General features: G+C 40.5%; 1 protein-coding gene across 1 annotated transcript; it reads left to right on the forward strand.

The window, feature by feature from the left end:
* Positions 1–10,032: 10,032 nt before the first annotated feature.
* On the forward strand, positions 10,033–10,188 carry LOC114231553 (60S ribosomal protein L39-like). The gene has a single exon (XM_054716974.1). It carries the CDS (start codon positions 10,033–10,035, stop codon positions 10,186–10,188), a length of 156 nt encoding a protein of 51 aa, XP_054572949.1.
* The last annotated feature ends 4,999 nt before the right edge of the window (positions 10,189–15,187 follow it).

Below are 15,187 nucleotides of genomic sequence, written 5' to 3' on the forward strand. Positions count from 1 at the left end.
ACCTGTCTGCTTAGAGTCCTTTTGCTTATCTATTGCTTCATAGAGCTAAGGTTTCACAAGTTCTGGCTCCCGAGAAGCAGTGTGCTGAAGGCTGAGAGGTCTGTGGTGAGAGGTGTCTCAGAACACTTGTGTTGAGTCCTCTGGGACAACAGCAAGAAGATGAAGAGGTGCCCACACCCTCGAAGCCACCTCCAGGGCAGTGCTAGAGCACTATCCTCTACACCTACCGCTTCTACTGATCCAAAGTCAATGCTTTCCACAACAGTTGTTTATGGGGAAAGGCCCTCCAGCACCTTGTGCCATTACAGGACTCTCATGCCCTAAAATTCTGGATCCCAAAGATCTCTTAGTGATCAAACTCTTTCTGTTCACATACTGAGTCCCTTCTCAGACTGTAACATGGCCCTAGGAGTGGTTGGCCAAGAAATTCCCATCTTATCCTGCAGTGATGTCCTCACAACATTTAAAGACACTTAAAACATCAAAGTTCTGGTTACACTCCTCTCCCAGAATAACAGCCAGCTCACCCCACACTTAAAGGACTCAGTAAGGTCACTTAAGTGATTCAGTAAGGTCACTTAAGTGACTCTTCCCAGAACAAGAAAAACCTTTTCAAACTGATATTGCCCACCAGGACAACGGAGTCTATTCACACCATACTTATGTAAGGGAGGAGACCACTTAAGTGTTTCTTCCTCTACCAACCATGACCCACTTCACTGCATTTTCTGCCCTATACTCATTATACACTGAAACAGCTGCCAACTTCTGTTTAGGGTACCCACAACAGATGCCCAATGCTTTGTTGTTTTACTTCTCACTGGCAGCCTGTGCGCTGGCTTCTCAAATCTGTATATTAAATGCAAAGCTAAATGCACCCATGTCTTTGCCTTCAATCAGTAAAAATGACAGTGTGTTTAAATATACGAACACACAATGTTGACATATCCCACTGGCAAAATCTGAAATGTAGTTTTTGCCTTTGCTTAGTAAAGCTGCCTGAAAACCATGATCTTAGCCATATTTGATAGAATATACTTCAGAGGGAGGGGGAAAATATATGAGCTGAAGAGCTAATGTCATGATACACTTATACCTAAGTTGCATAATGCTAAGAAAACCACAATCACATTTTATAGAAAGTAAGGAATTATGGTAGAATCCTACCATAATACAACAAATGGGGGTCCAAAAAGGTGTACTATAGACTGGGTAACATGGGCAGTTTCATTGCTTGCTTTACTACAGGTAAATAAAACGACTTTGCTTCCCCCTTCCCGCCCCCCCCCCCCCCGGCCCCTCATGTGCTCCCCTTCCCCAAAGCACTGCTTACTACTCCCTTCCTCCAGCTCTGGGCTCCTACTAAGCCAGATGCCTCTGTTGGCTCCTTCCGGCAGCCATCATCATCATCATCATCATCAACTCGGAACTCATTAGTCAGGATGAGGTGTTCTCCCATATCTACAAGTCTAGGAGATTGCAGACAGGCTGTGCCTGGAGGTAGAGGGGAAGATGGTCAGTAGGACAGAAGATGACAATGATGGTTGTTTATTGTGGAAATGCCTCTGCTGAAGGCCCGGAGGGCGAAGGTACGGAAAGCACAGTAATCACTGGAGTTGGTATTGTCATGAACCATCATTTACAGGAAACCAGCTTCACAAAAGAAGCCTACAAGGAGCACATCAGAGATTACATGAAATCAAAGGGAACGTGGAGTCCAGAGACCAGAAGAGGAAAGTCTTTTATGACAGGGGCTGTAGAATAAATCCAGCACATCCTTGGTAATTTCAAAAAGTACCAGGTCTGGATTGAGGAAAACATGAATCCAGATGACCCTGTATTGTTTTTCTTTAAGGATGGTTAGAAATGGGAAAATGTTAACAAGTTTGGCAATTTGGGTCCATCACCTGTCATCATACCTGGCTGCCACACACCAGGACTAGGACAAGTAGGACTAATAGCATCTTGAGCTCTTCATTCATTTTGATCTTAATTTCTTTGGAGCACAGGCATTTTTTTTTAATAATATATTTTTTTATTGATTTCAGAGAGGAAGGGAGAGGGAGAGAGATAGAAACATCAAGGATGAGAATCATTGATTGGCTGCCTCCTGCACATCCCCTACTGAAGATCGAGCCCACAACCCGGGCATGTGGCCTTGACCGAAATCGAACCCAGGACCCTTCTGTCTGCAGGCTAACGCTCTATCCACTGAGGCAAACCAGCTAGAGCCAGGCATTGTTTTTAAGAAAAAGAGAAAAAAAACACACACATATTTTGTAGGTTGTCTAAAACTAAAATGCATTTTAAATAAAAATAAAATAAAATAAAAATTTACCTATCCTGCCCACCAGGGGTTATCCTAGGGAATCCTTAGTGTGATCCAAGTCCATCCAGATCTCTGCTGCATTTTGGAGCCACTTGGTGGGAGTTCTTCCTGCTCCCATCCCCCCACTAGCCAAATGTAAGTGAGGTTTGATGTTGACTGGGACTTCCAGGACAGTGAGAGTGACTCCCGGAATCTGCTGCCCTCTGGAAAGCTGTTCCGTCAACCCAACCTGAAGGACTGACCACTGCAGACCTGTGCTCTGGTTTCCTGCTTGCCAGTCGAGATTATTCAAGGTTTCCCTATCAAACTCCATGCTCCCCTCCATAGTCTCAGCCTATTTCCCAGAATATAAGAACATTAACCCATTTGCATTTGGAAATTGAGACTGAATGGAGCAGAGGAGCTAATTGGATTATATGCAAATTTGCATTATCCTGGGATGTATCATGGGATTTTACTCTATTGTAGCCCTGTGTGCTTGTCTCCCACACTCACATCCTAAACTCCCAACTAAGACCAGAGGCAAATAAGTACTTCACAAATCATTTAGAGCTGCTTTTATTCCAGATTCTATGGTAATGCATACGATCCAACAATAAACCAATAATAGCAGGGCCAAGAATATATGTCAAGTGTGTCAGTCCCATGAATAATAACTCACATCTTCTGATAGCTGGTGCAAACATTTAAAGAGGAATGGTTGGCCCCTGCTCTTCAACACTCCTGGAATCACATAATATTAAATGAATGGTTTCTTAGAAGCCAAAGACAATTACCAGAAAAACCTTCATAAAGCAAATTTTTGAACTGTGGCTGGCAGTGAGGGGTTTTGTCTGGAGAGAGATTGCATTACATTACCACAGTAATAATTAGGCACAAAAAAATGTCATTTCTGTGCCAGTGGTGAAACTAAATGTCTGGATGTCAATATAAATAGACACCAGGATATGATACAGGGGGTTGAAAATATCATTGAGATTGTGGGTGTTTTGTTGGCAAAACAAAGACATTGGGCAAGCACATATGTTGTTCCGGTAAGCCACAGACTGCCAGAAATCAAAGCTCAAGTGTAGGAGTGCATGTTTTCTCTTCAGTGAGGGGGCAAAAAGCACGGGTACTTTCCAAGCTTTTGGTAAACCAAACATTCGTTAGGTGGGAACACTGATACATATCAGTACAGGTGCAGTCACAAACTTTTCTCCGGGGACAGGGAAGTGGGAAGAAAACTATGTGTTCCAGGGTGGGGAGGAGGCCAATGGAATCGATGCTTATCATGAACAACCTGCTTAAAGAGATGTTACCGTCCACCCCTAAGAGTGAGATTTTCAACCTCAAGAGAGTTCAGAAATCAGAGATGACTGTAAATACCTAATGACTTCGTGAGTTGCTGAAAATAATTTTAAATGAAGAAGGTAGTTTTAAAAATAATATCTAAAGGACTCTATCCTCTTCCATTCCTCTGAACTACATGCTAGGCCGTGAGAGCCAGAAATAAGAACTGGCTCACTGCGTCATCACAGAGAGTTGTATGTGGAACTTCCATGGACCAGCGAGAGGCTGTGGTGAGGTCTGGGAGGCCTCTCCTCAGCTCACTCACCTAGCATGGTTCACAAAAGGACAAGTACGGTAGTCCACAGTCAAGCTGCGCTATCATTAGCTTTATGGCTCCCACCTCTGAGTTCCCAAATCCACTCGGAAGACAGTAAAGTAGGGTTGGTTTGATCTATTTCTCAGTGTACACACTGCCTCCCACCCACCCCACCTACCCACCCCATGAAGAAGTTTCACTGCTTTATAACAATTAAACATTACCTACAAGTATATGTAGGTAATTTACAATTTAAACCATCACTTACAAGTAATTGTTCACAAAACCTACAAATGAACTAACTAACTCTCAACCTACAAACCTCCTGTGGCCTCCTCAATAGAACCAAGACAAAACTTTGTCAAGCTCCCATAGGGCCTGAAGCCAACCAAGGGTTTCTCTATTGTGTTCCCAAGATAACTGAAAAATAAAAATAAATGCAAGAGTTGCAATAACCAAATCTCAAAATCCTAACTGCATATGAATAAGTAACCCAGTTGATATAGCCATATTCCAATTTACAAGCTCTTCAAACTATCCTATTCAATCCAGCAAACTTTGCCTGGTTCCTCTAGGCCAGGTGCTATGCTTGTTTAACAACAGTATTAAAATAGCCTGTAATATACTTGAAAATATTCTTAAGGTAAGCTATAGAATCTTTTTTAAAATATGTTTTTATTTATTTTAGAGAGAGAGGAAGGGAGAGGGAGAGATAGAAACATGCATCTGCTGCCTCCTGCAGGCCCCCTACTGGGGATTGGTCCCAAAACCCAAGCATGTATCCTGAATGGGAATCAAACCATCAACCTCTTGGTGCATGGGACGATACCCAATCCACTGAGCCACACTGGCCAGGAAGCTATAGCATCTTAATAATGTATCAGCTCAGGAACCAAAGGAATTGTATGCATGCATATTAGCATAACCAATGTACACAGACGCTGGGGCGGTGGGGGCTTGCCTGGGGTGGGAATGCCTTGAGGGGGGCGGTCAATTGGGGAAAAAGGAGACATATATAAAACTTTAGACAATAAAAAAATTTTTAAAGAATTAGTACAAAAAATAAATAATAATAATGTATCAGCTCAGGGATGATCAAACCACATTCCAGAGGGGCAACTACAGTTCATTCTATTGTCTGAATCTCAAGATTGACAATCTAACCCCTGCTAATCAGCATCCGGCATGTCAGAAACAAACCTCTGGTGTTTAACACTGTTGACTGGCATGATGAATGTTGAATGTTAGATATCACACATCATTGATGAAACTAATGCAAGGTTATAAATATTTTAGAGACTCTCTCCCTACTGTTGCATGAATAGAAGCAAACAAAGACTTAGCCTTCACCCTTGGAGGTAGAGCTCAAAGCTTGATCCCTAAATGGTCTGAGGTCTATCTGTTGGTTATGATGATTTTTGGTGGCCTGATGAATGCAACAGGAGTAAAGATTCCTGCTCTGGATTGCAGTGCCGGTCTCTAAGCAGATAAGGCAGATTTCAGGGCACTTAAGATGACAGAAAGCTGGGTTTCCTTGAATTTACAGAACTGTACAGTTCTGGACCCGCTTGCTAGTCAATGTATGGCTAATAAATGCCTGCATATATTATAGAATTTGGTTTGAGAATTGCTTTCATTATGACCTAGTAGCAAGGCTGAGAACTCACTCACTCTCATCCACAGTAGCCAACTTCTCAATGGCTACTGTTATCCTCCAGAAAGAACCTAGGAATTGTGTCTGACCACATTGACTTAGATCAATTGCAATACATAGGCCCTACTTTCAAGGAACCCACAGAGGAGTTTCCACAGGCCTAACTGCCATTCACCAGAGTCTACCAGAGTTCCAGCAGACTGGCCAATCAATAGCCAGGGTCCCCATTAAGTCAAGGAGTTGATAAAAGATACTGATACATACAGGGGTGGGCAAAAGTAGGTTTACAGTAGTTTGTATGGAAAAAGACATACAGGTTATGATTATTATAATAGTTTTATAAAGAATGTCACAATTTGCCCTGCTGGCGTGGCTCAGTGGTTGAGCCTCGACCTATGGATCAGGAGGTTGGGGTTTGTGTCTGGTCAGGGCACATGTCTGGGTTGCGGGCTTGATCTCCAGTGTGGGGCATGTAGGAGGCAGCCAATCAATGGTTCTCTCTCATCATTGATGTTTCATCTCTCTCTCTCCCTCTCCCTTCCTCTCTGAAATCAATAAAAATATATTATTAAAAAAAAGTCACAATGCAACTGTAAACCTACTTTTGCCTACCTCTGTATGTTAATCTATTAAGCTTTCTTTAGTCAATAACCGAATGACGATCAGTTACTCAGCTTTTCTTTTATGGGTCAGGAACATACATCTTGGAAAAAAATTGTATACTTAAACATTCCCTAAGAGATAGCTAACTCTTCTTTTAAAAGTTTGTGGAGAAGACAATCTTACAGTTTGTTGTGGGTCCAACATTCAAAGCATCAGAGAGGCTTTCTTTTCTTTTCTTTTCTTTTTTTCTTTTTTTGGCTATCAATATGTTCTCAATGTTTGTTTTATTGTTTAAAGTATTACATATGTCTCGTTTTTCCCGATTGACCCCGTCCCCCCCCCCCCCGCCCCGCCACTTCCACCCCCGAGGACAGACCCCCACCGCCCCAGTGTCTGTGTCCATTGGTTATGCTAATATACATGCATACAAGTCCTTTGGTTGATCTCTAACTCCCCCTCCCCTGCCCCTTGTCTCTGGATCTATTTTTGTTCATCAGTTTATATTCATCATTATATCCCACATATGAGTGAGATCATGTGATATTTACCTTTCTCCGGCTGGCTTATTTCGTTTAGCATAATGCTCTCCAGTTCCATCCATGCTGTTGCAAATGGTAAAAGTTCCTTCTTTTTTATAGCGGCGTAGTATTCCATTGTGTAGATGTACCACAGTTTTTTAATCCACTCATCTGCTGATGGCCACTTAGGCTGTTTCCAAATCTTAACTATGGTAAATTGTGCTGCTATGAACATAGGGGTGCCTATATCCTTTCTGATTGGTGTTTCTGGTTTCTTGGGATATACAGAGAGGCTTTCTTGATATCTGCCCTAAACTTTGCTCTTGACAGGTAAAGAAAGAACTCTGAATGGCGAAGGTAAAGATAGAAGGTCTCTTGCCCTAACCAGTTTGGCTCAGTGGATAGAGCATCGGCCAGCGGACTGAAGGGTCCCAGGGTTTGATTCTGGTCAAGGGAATGTACCTTGGTTGCGGCCACATCCCCAGTAGGGGGTGTGCAGGAGGCAGCTGATCGATGTTTCTCTCTCATCGATGTTTCTAACTCTCTATCCCTCTCCCTTCCTCTCTGTAAAAAAATCAATAAAATATTTTTTAAAAAAAAGATAGAAGATCTCGTATTTCAATGTTCAGTTCTGGGTTTCTCTCTCCTCAAAAGCTTTTGGTCTTTAAGTTGCATTTTTTTTTTCTTTGTCTCCCCCCCCCACCCCCCCACCCCCCACACACACACACACACACCAACCTTAAAGCTGGGTCACTATAGTCCCATGATAGGGGCTCTCCTGGCAGTTGTCCTTTGAAATAAATTGCTTGTCGGTATAACTGTTAATAAGGAAACACAAGCCAAAATGTAAGCCTTTTTATTACACCAAAAATGCAGCCTTAATTACAAAAGTGTGAGTAACGGTCCTTTGGCTGACTCGCCCTCTGGCTGAGATTGGCAAGGCATCATGGTCCTGCCACAAGCTGTAATTTACAGAACTGTAAACTTCCCTTCCCTCCATTTCCTCCTCCTTAGCCATCCCATCAACCACCTCAGTTTTTAAATATAAAGCTGTCCTTTTTGGTCATAGTACATGGCTAGTTATAGTAAGACTCTCTTGATACTCAGCCAGACTTGGATGATTTTTTTAAAGGTACCAGTTAAGAATGCCATAAGTTAAGAATAGAGAAAAATTCTCTTGCTCCCTTTCCCATAAGTACAAAAATAAAAATAAGAAGTTCCTTTATTTCCCATCCCCACAAAATTATATTTTGCTTCAAATAGCTCTTCTTCCTAAAGCTTGAAATCAGTAGCCAATATTTATTTATCATGCATTTTTCTGAACACATGTTCTATGGTGGGTATCACACTGCAGTGAATTTAAAAAAAGATTGAGCCTGGTTGGTGTGAGTGTCACTCCAACTGCCAAGTGTGTGAAACCTAACTATATACTTGGGGACCAGAGAAATGACCACCTGGTAGATCTAAGGACACTCACTGTATGCCAGACTTCGGCCAGGGCTTCATTTATTATCTGATCTATACTCGTGTGTCTTCTTAAGGGGGGCATGATTATGCTTTGTGTCTCTGGATGTCAGTGTAAACTTGGACCCCAATAAGACCTCACAATGTCTGGTTATTACTTTTTCCCCAATACACTGTTACTCGAGTAAATGGTGGTAGGTCTCTGGGGAAAGACTAGAGTAAGCATTACAGTGTATACTTGCCATAATAGTGTGTGTGTGTGTGTGTGTGTGTGTGTGTGTGTGAAAAACTAGGTTGTAACTCCAGAAAAAAAATAGATTATGAAAAAATATATTACCTTATCTGACTCTATATGAAACAATACTGACAGTCATTACATGTAAAACAAAAAGTTATTATTTCAACCAAAGAAAGTGATATGAGTATAATGATAGGGTGAAGGAGTAGACGTAGGGCCAGAGTATTGCCTATGAGCTGCCATGTCAGCTGCCCCTTCAGTAGGCCATTCCAACACTCAGTCAACTCTCTTGTGTGCTGGCTCATCTTGAGGAGGGTAAGCCACTTCTGCACATTCATAAGGTTCAGAACAGCCTGGAGAGTCAAAATCTATAGGAGCATCTCCCAGATGTCCTCATCTCATGTGCCAGGGACTCAGGTTTGTCCAGCCAGAGCAATGACCACCTTGGTTGAGTTTCCAACCATCTTTGAAGTTTATCCAGTCAGAACATCAAATTCTAAATTTGATCTTCAGCCTTTTCTGTGAGTCCATTGCATGGGATGAGGGCTTCTTTGAAAGCTACCAAAGAGAACTCCGGCTTTTACACTTACTTTTCAATTTGTTGATTGCCCTCAACTTTTCATTATCAATCTGTAGTTTCACTGCAATTTATAAAAAAAAACCACCCAATTCTATTATAATTGTATTTTTCATCTCTCTCCCACACACACACACACCCCCCCCCACACACATTTCAAATTCCCTAATCACCTTATTGACCATTGCATTTTCTTCTGCCGCCATATCCTGGCTCATTACCCATGAACACTTTACAATTGGCCTGCTACCTTGTTCCAGAGCTGTCTGAACACTAACTGGCACTAGGAACTGATTCCTCACTACCCACCAGGGAGTGGGTAAGTAAGCCGGCTCCTACACCCACCTATTGCCTGCTTTCTTGGACCACTTCTGACACCAATGGTTACAGGCTGGATTCCCTAGAAAACAGATGTGAGCTTGACTGGGGAATAAAAAGTTTATGGGACAGAACACTTATAAAATAAAGGGGATGGGCACAAGATTAGGCAGCATAAGAGTCAGACCACAATGCAGATGTGACAAAACTCTGCCAACCCAAAGAGAGCCCTGGAGTGGAGCTGCGAGAGGAATCCTGCAGAGAGCCAGGCTCTTTTACCATCTTTTCATGTGGTCATAAGCTAGGGTTGCCAGAGGAGAGTATGAGCTCAGCCACCCTGCTTTGCTCAGTCATTCACTATAAGCTTCCCCAAGAAAAGGATAACCTTGATTTGAATGCTGATCTAGAGATCCAGAAGGAGTTAACTGCAGTGAGTCTTTGCTTAAAGGAGGAGCTGAGCCATGCTTTGTATCTGCCACTGCCTGGTTCTTACCCTGAGCTTATATTCTGGTGAGAGAAATACATGTAAGCATATGATTGCTATTCAATATGGTATGCAAAAATGTACAGGGGTCAACTCAAATTAGCTAAGTAGAGGAGAGAATGGACGGGATAGAGTGGGAATGAAAGCTCACCGTAGGGTCTTGATCATTTTCTTGTCCCCCTAATTTGGCATGTCAACTTGAAAAGTTGAAATAAGGCTCCTCTCTGCCATTGTGGTGTGTGTGGTTGACTTCTTCGCCATGTCTTCTCACAAGACTTTCAGGATCAAGAGATTGCTGGCAACAAAACAAAAGCAGAATCAGCCCATTCCCCAATGGATTCGGATGAAAACTGGTAATACAATCAGGTACAACTGCAAGAGGAGACATTGGAGAAGAACCAAGCTGTGTCTATAAAAAATGTGCATGAGATGGCTCACATAATTATAGTGTATCCAGTTGCTTGCCCCTTACTATATCACTAAAAGATCACTACTAGCTGGACAGCTGGGTGTGTCTTATTTGGAAATTATTGAAAGAATGGTTTTTCTCTTTGTTAATATTTTTCTGCTGCTGTATGTTGGCTTAGTAATAAACATGAGATCTTTTTTAAAAAGAACAATTGAAATAAAACTATACTGTGTATAACATGTGTATTCACAGAGGGTCAATTTATCTTTTAGTCCCTAAATGAAAATAACTAAAGCAATGCTTGGCATCCTCCAACCACAAATGGTGAAGTATTTAGCCAAAGTGAAAACTAATTTGATTTTTCATGGAGTTATAACAGAAAGCCAAGAAAATGTCTTAGTGCAGAATGCTCTATGCTTACTCAATTTGAAGAATTTAATAAATTTTCTAACAATCATCAAAAAGGTTTTTACCAAGAGACTATGCTTAGCATGGTCCTTGTAACTGAAAGAAACTTTACTGTGGAATATATTTGAAATTGGGATAGTTAATAAATCACTCTAACTTCTAGATTTATCATCATCTAGAAAAATTCAATCTATTCCTTCCAAATGCAACTGCTAGAGTCATTATAAATTTACTTGATCTTTTTTCCTCCATTGGAATTTTTAAATTACAGGAGAACATACTTCAGTTGAAGAAAAAAGAAATAGTAACATATCATCTCTGCTTTAGAGAAAGAATATCAGTTTTGTGACTTCCCAGATGCTTCAATGGATATCTTCATTTCAATCTGGGCAACTTGCTTCTCCTTACAAGTGTAGAGTCATTAGCCTTAAGGATTCAAATCTATTTACTGCATAGATCACAATTCTCTACAATAATTTCTTTTATCATTTAATAATTACAATATAGAACACCAAGAAGGAGATAAGTGAACTCCAGTGTTACTTAGCTACTATCACAATCCCTTTGAATTGAATGATTAGATCACCATGAAGGATTTCACCTAGAGATTTTACAAAAAAATCATTCTCATTGTGGTCTTCCAGATTGGTTTTCCCTCCTTATTTATTGAATAGAATATATATATATATCATATATGATATATCATATATGATATATATACATATATATCATATATGATATATATATTATAAAAATATCTTTGGTTATAAATGTATATACCTGAACAATTATTAAAAAAATCTATCAAGTAATAATGGATGGATAATGGATTTCAGGATCTAAAAGATCTCGAATATTTGATATTTGCATGAGTTCGCTAAGAAAAAACTACTCACAAATGAACAATTCTGGCTTTTCTACAGTCATAGCATTCTAAGTCAGCCAGAAGCCAGGGTACTATGGCTAGTTTCCTCTGAGGAACCTATAAGTCATGATACTCAAAAGAACTGCCCCTACAAGTACTTAGCCAATGCAATGGAAACCATCTATTATTTTCTTAATCATATATTCAATTATAGGATTCCTTGGCCTTGAATATTCTACTTGACTTTAATAGTGTAGCCTTTTCAAATGGTGTGCAAGAAAACTACAGAGATTCTACAGATTCACATGTCCATCTGGGTTTGATTTAGTTAATCTATCAAGTACTTGTGTGCAATTTTTCAGACACATGGTTTTGCTTCTCTTCTTTTCAAGTAAGTTCTGTTTACTTAGGCATATGTTGCAAATTAGCTCTTAAAATATTGCAAATGAAATAAAGAAATCCTTTATAGTAGAACTAAGTCTAATGTGAATTTCATTACTGATTCATAAGACAGACCAATCCCAGAATTTTATGTAAATTCTCAAAATATATTTTTTAAATTTAAAAACACTTTTCCCCTCCACTTTCTTGTTCCTTGGCATGTACTGTGGCCACTGAATCTTTTGGGCATCTCAGATATCTGGAGAATGTTGAGCTCAGATACATTCTTGGCCATAGAAAAGGTGGGTATCCTTAATCTTTTCCCAGTTTCTCCGTCGCTCTATAAACCAAAACCCTACTGTGAAAGAAGTACTATTAAAGCATCCACTTAAACTTCTAGTTGTAAGCATTTTATTAATTAGGCTCATGGGTCAGTTCATTGACTTCACCATGAGGCAATATTAGTTTGTAGCATTTAAACTTATCCAGTTAACACATTTTAAAATGCTGCTTGTGAGAATACATGTTATGAATAAAAAATATTTTAATCATTTTGCAGAGATTATTGAGGGCTTGTTTTCTTTTTAATCAATCAGTCCCATCAAAAAGGAATGGACTATAAACATTTTTAAATAGAATAAATTGTGTCTCAGTAAGCTTCTCCATTTTCCACCATCTACACTTTGCTGATGACTTTTAAATCTATGCCCCACACACATATTTCTCCAAAGTAGTCCAGCCTCTTATTTTCAACCATCTTCATTGTGACTTAACCTGGATATGACTAGAACTCATAATAATGACTCCAAAAGGAATCACATTATCAATTATAACATGTCAAGAAAGGTGGGAAGCTTACACTCGATACTCAAAGTGTGGCTGAGCATCAACAGCGTTGGCCTAATCAGGGAGCGTCATAGAAATGCAGAATCTCAGGGCCTATACCGGACGTACTGAATCACGATCTACATTCTGACATGATCCTTAGGTGATTTTCCAACACCTTACAATTTGAGAAGCCCAGGATCAGACTGCATGAATTTTAGGGTCTGACAATTTTCCATTTATTTCCTAGTTCTGTGACTTACAGACTATACGACCATAAGCAAATAAGTTAGCCTTTCTCTCTCTCAACTTCCTCATCTGTAAAATAAGAATAATGCGACTTATTTGAAAAAGTTGTTACAAACAAATCTCCAAAAAAGTGTTTTTGAATGTGAGAGGGAGAGAAATAAGTTAACTATATAGACTATTAGGTGGAATAGTCAAATACTGACAATTTCATACAATTCAACCTGAGTAAGTAAAGTAAGTTCTTAATAAACTATAGGTAATTATCTGCATTAGTATCCTATGGCTGTTGTAACCAACTACTATAGGCCTGCTGGCTTATAATAATAGTAATTTATCTCTCACAGTTCTGGAGGCCAGAAGTCTGAACACATGGTGTTGGCAGGATTGGTTCCTTCTGGAGGTTCTGAGGGAGAGTATGTTCCATCCATCTGGCCTACCTTCTGATGACTGCCCACAGTCCTTGCCATTTTTCGGCTTGTAGATGAATCACTCCAGCCTCTCGCTCCATCATCACATGGCCTTTGCCTCTCTGTGTCTCTGTGTGCCTTCCCCTCTTCTTATAAGGATACCTGTCATTCGACTTAGGGCCCACCCTAAATCCAGTATAACCTCCTCTCGAGATTCTATTTCCTAAAAGGTCACATTCTGAGATTCTGGGTGAACATAAACTTTGGGAGGAGATACTATTCAACCCCACTACAGGACCCTTCCTTCCTCCCTCCCTTTCAGTGATACTGGTAACACCAATCTTAAAAACTCAAGGGTTATTTTTTACTTTTCACTCTCTCATATTTCTTAAATTCAGTTGTGTCTAGGTCTAGCGATTCCTTTCTTTAAAATGTTTCTCAGCTTTTAGTAACATGGGGCAAGGCTAGTGTTTTAAAGCTAAGCAAAAATAAAGCAGGGCATAACAGAGCGAAGGCCGAAAAGGCTCCACTTTTAGATGATAATGGCTCCAACGGCACAGGGCTTGGTAGGCTTACAAGATCTTTGTTAGTAAAAGGCACCCTTTCTCTGGGCCAATGCATTTCTGCTTTCAATACCCATTGAATACAGAATTGCTGTATCTAATACATCCTACCGAGAAGAAGGAAGCATAACACTTTCTAGGCTTCTTTGGATTCCAGAACACCATATGCCACACTGCTTCATTCCATTAACAAGATGGCACAAAGTACTGCCATATTTAAGGGGGATCAAGAGCAAGACAGGGCTCTGCAGCGGGTCTAGAATACAGCGCTCTGCTGCTTGGACCGTATGATCTGGCAAACATCATGGTAATGGCGATTATCAGTGAAGAAAAAGAGATATAGGGTAGAGTTTATGACAAGCCCAGCTGGGAGAATGTCAATGTAAACATTCTCCAGAGTTCTGAAGCAATACCATTCAATCTGCAAAGGAGAATTACACACACACCTTTTGAAAAATTCTCTTAGGGTGCTACTGAGCCATGGTAAAGAGAGGCATGGTTGTGTATGAAACACCAAAGTGATTATGAATCTCTAACGTACAACATGAGCTGGAGCCTACTGAACCTGCCAAACTGTAAAGTCATGAGGGCTCTGCAGCAAGGCATCATAAAATGGAAATATACATCCAAGCTTGCACATCAGCAGGGCCAGAGGGCACAGCAAGCTGCATGAGCAGGGAGCCTAGACCCCCATGTTAACAGTCACAGTTTCACCAGCATCTAACCCCAGATCATACCTCTGGTTGTATTAGGAAAAAGAGAGGGAGTCCTGTATGATGCAGTGAAAGAGGAAAAAATCCCCAAGTTTAGTTTATAGATAAATTGGTTCAGCATGTGCAAGCCAAAAGTTGTATGGCAGCTGTGTTACATTCCTACTCAAGAGTGACTTTGAGAGACAATTGCAAAGGAAAAATCTTCTCAATGGGTACAGTATTACCAGAGTGGTGCACATATTCACTTTCTGTGAAAGAAGAAGCAGCTTGAGATGGAATATATATGGACTCTGGGAGTACAAAGTGGCTTTTCTGGATAACTAGAGACCCAGAAGGAAAAAGATTGAAAGCTTGGAATTTAATCTTCAAAGCAAGGAATTCTAAGCTAGAGGAATGGGATAAGTATATGGAATTGCATTGAAGTATGTAGATAACCAAGTAGACAAAAGAAGTTGGCCCATTTATGTCAGCTAGCCTTTATCGGTGTCTACTGTGGTGTTGGCAAAATGCATACACAAAGTGGCCAGAGCAGCTGAAACAGAGATTATACATGGACCCAATAGCATGGATTTCCATTAACCAAGGCCAATCTTG

The sequence above is a fragment of the Eptesicus fuscus genome, chromosome 6 (genome assembly GCF_027574615.1).
Source record: "Eptesicus fuscus isolate TK198812 chromosome 6, DD_ASM_mEF_20220401, whole genome shotgun sequence".
NCBI classification, from domain to species: Eukaryota; Metazoa; Chordata; class Mammalia; order Chiroptera; family Vespertilionidae; genus Eptesicus; species Eptesicus fuscus.

Excerpts from the sequence above, each read along its gene's own strand:
- LOC114231553 (XM_054716974.1), top strand. The coding sequence starts at position 10,033 with ATGTCTTCTCACAAGACTTTCAGGATCAAGAGATTGCTGGCAACAAAA.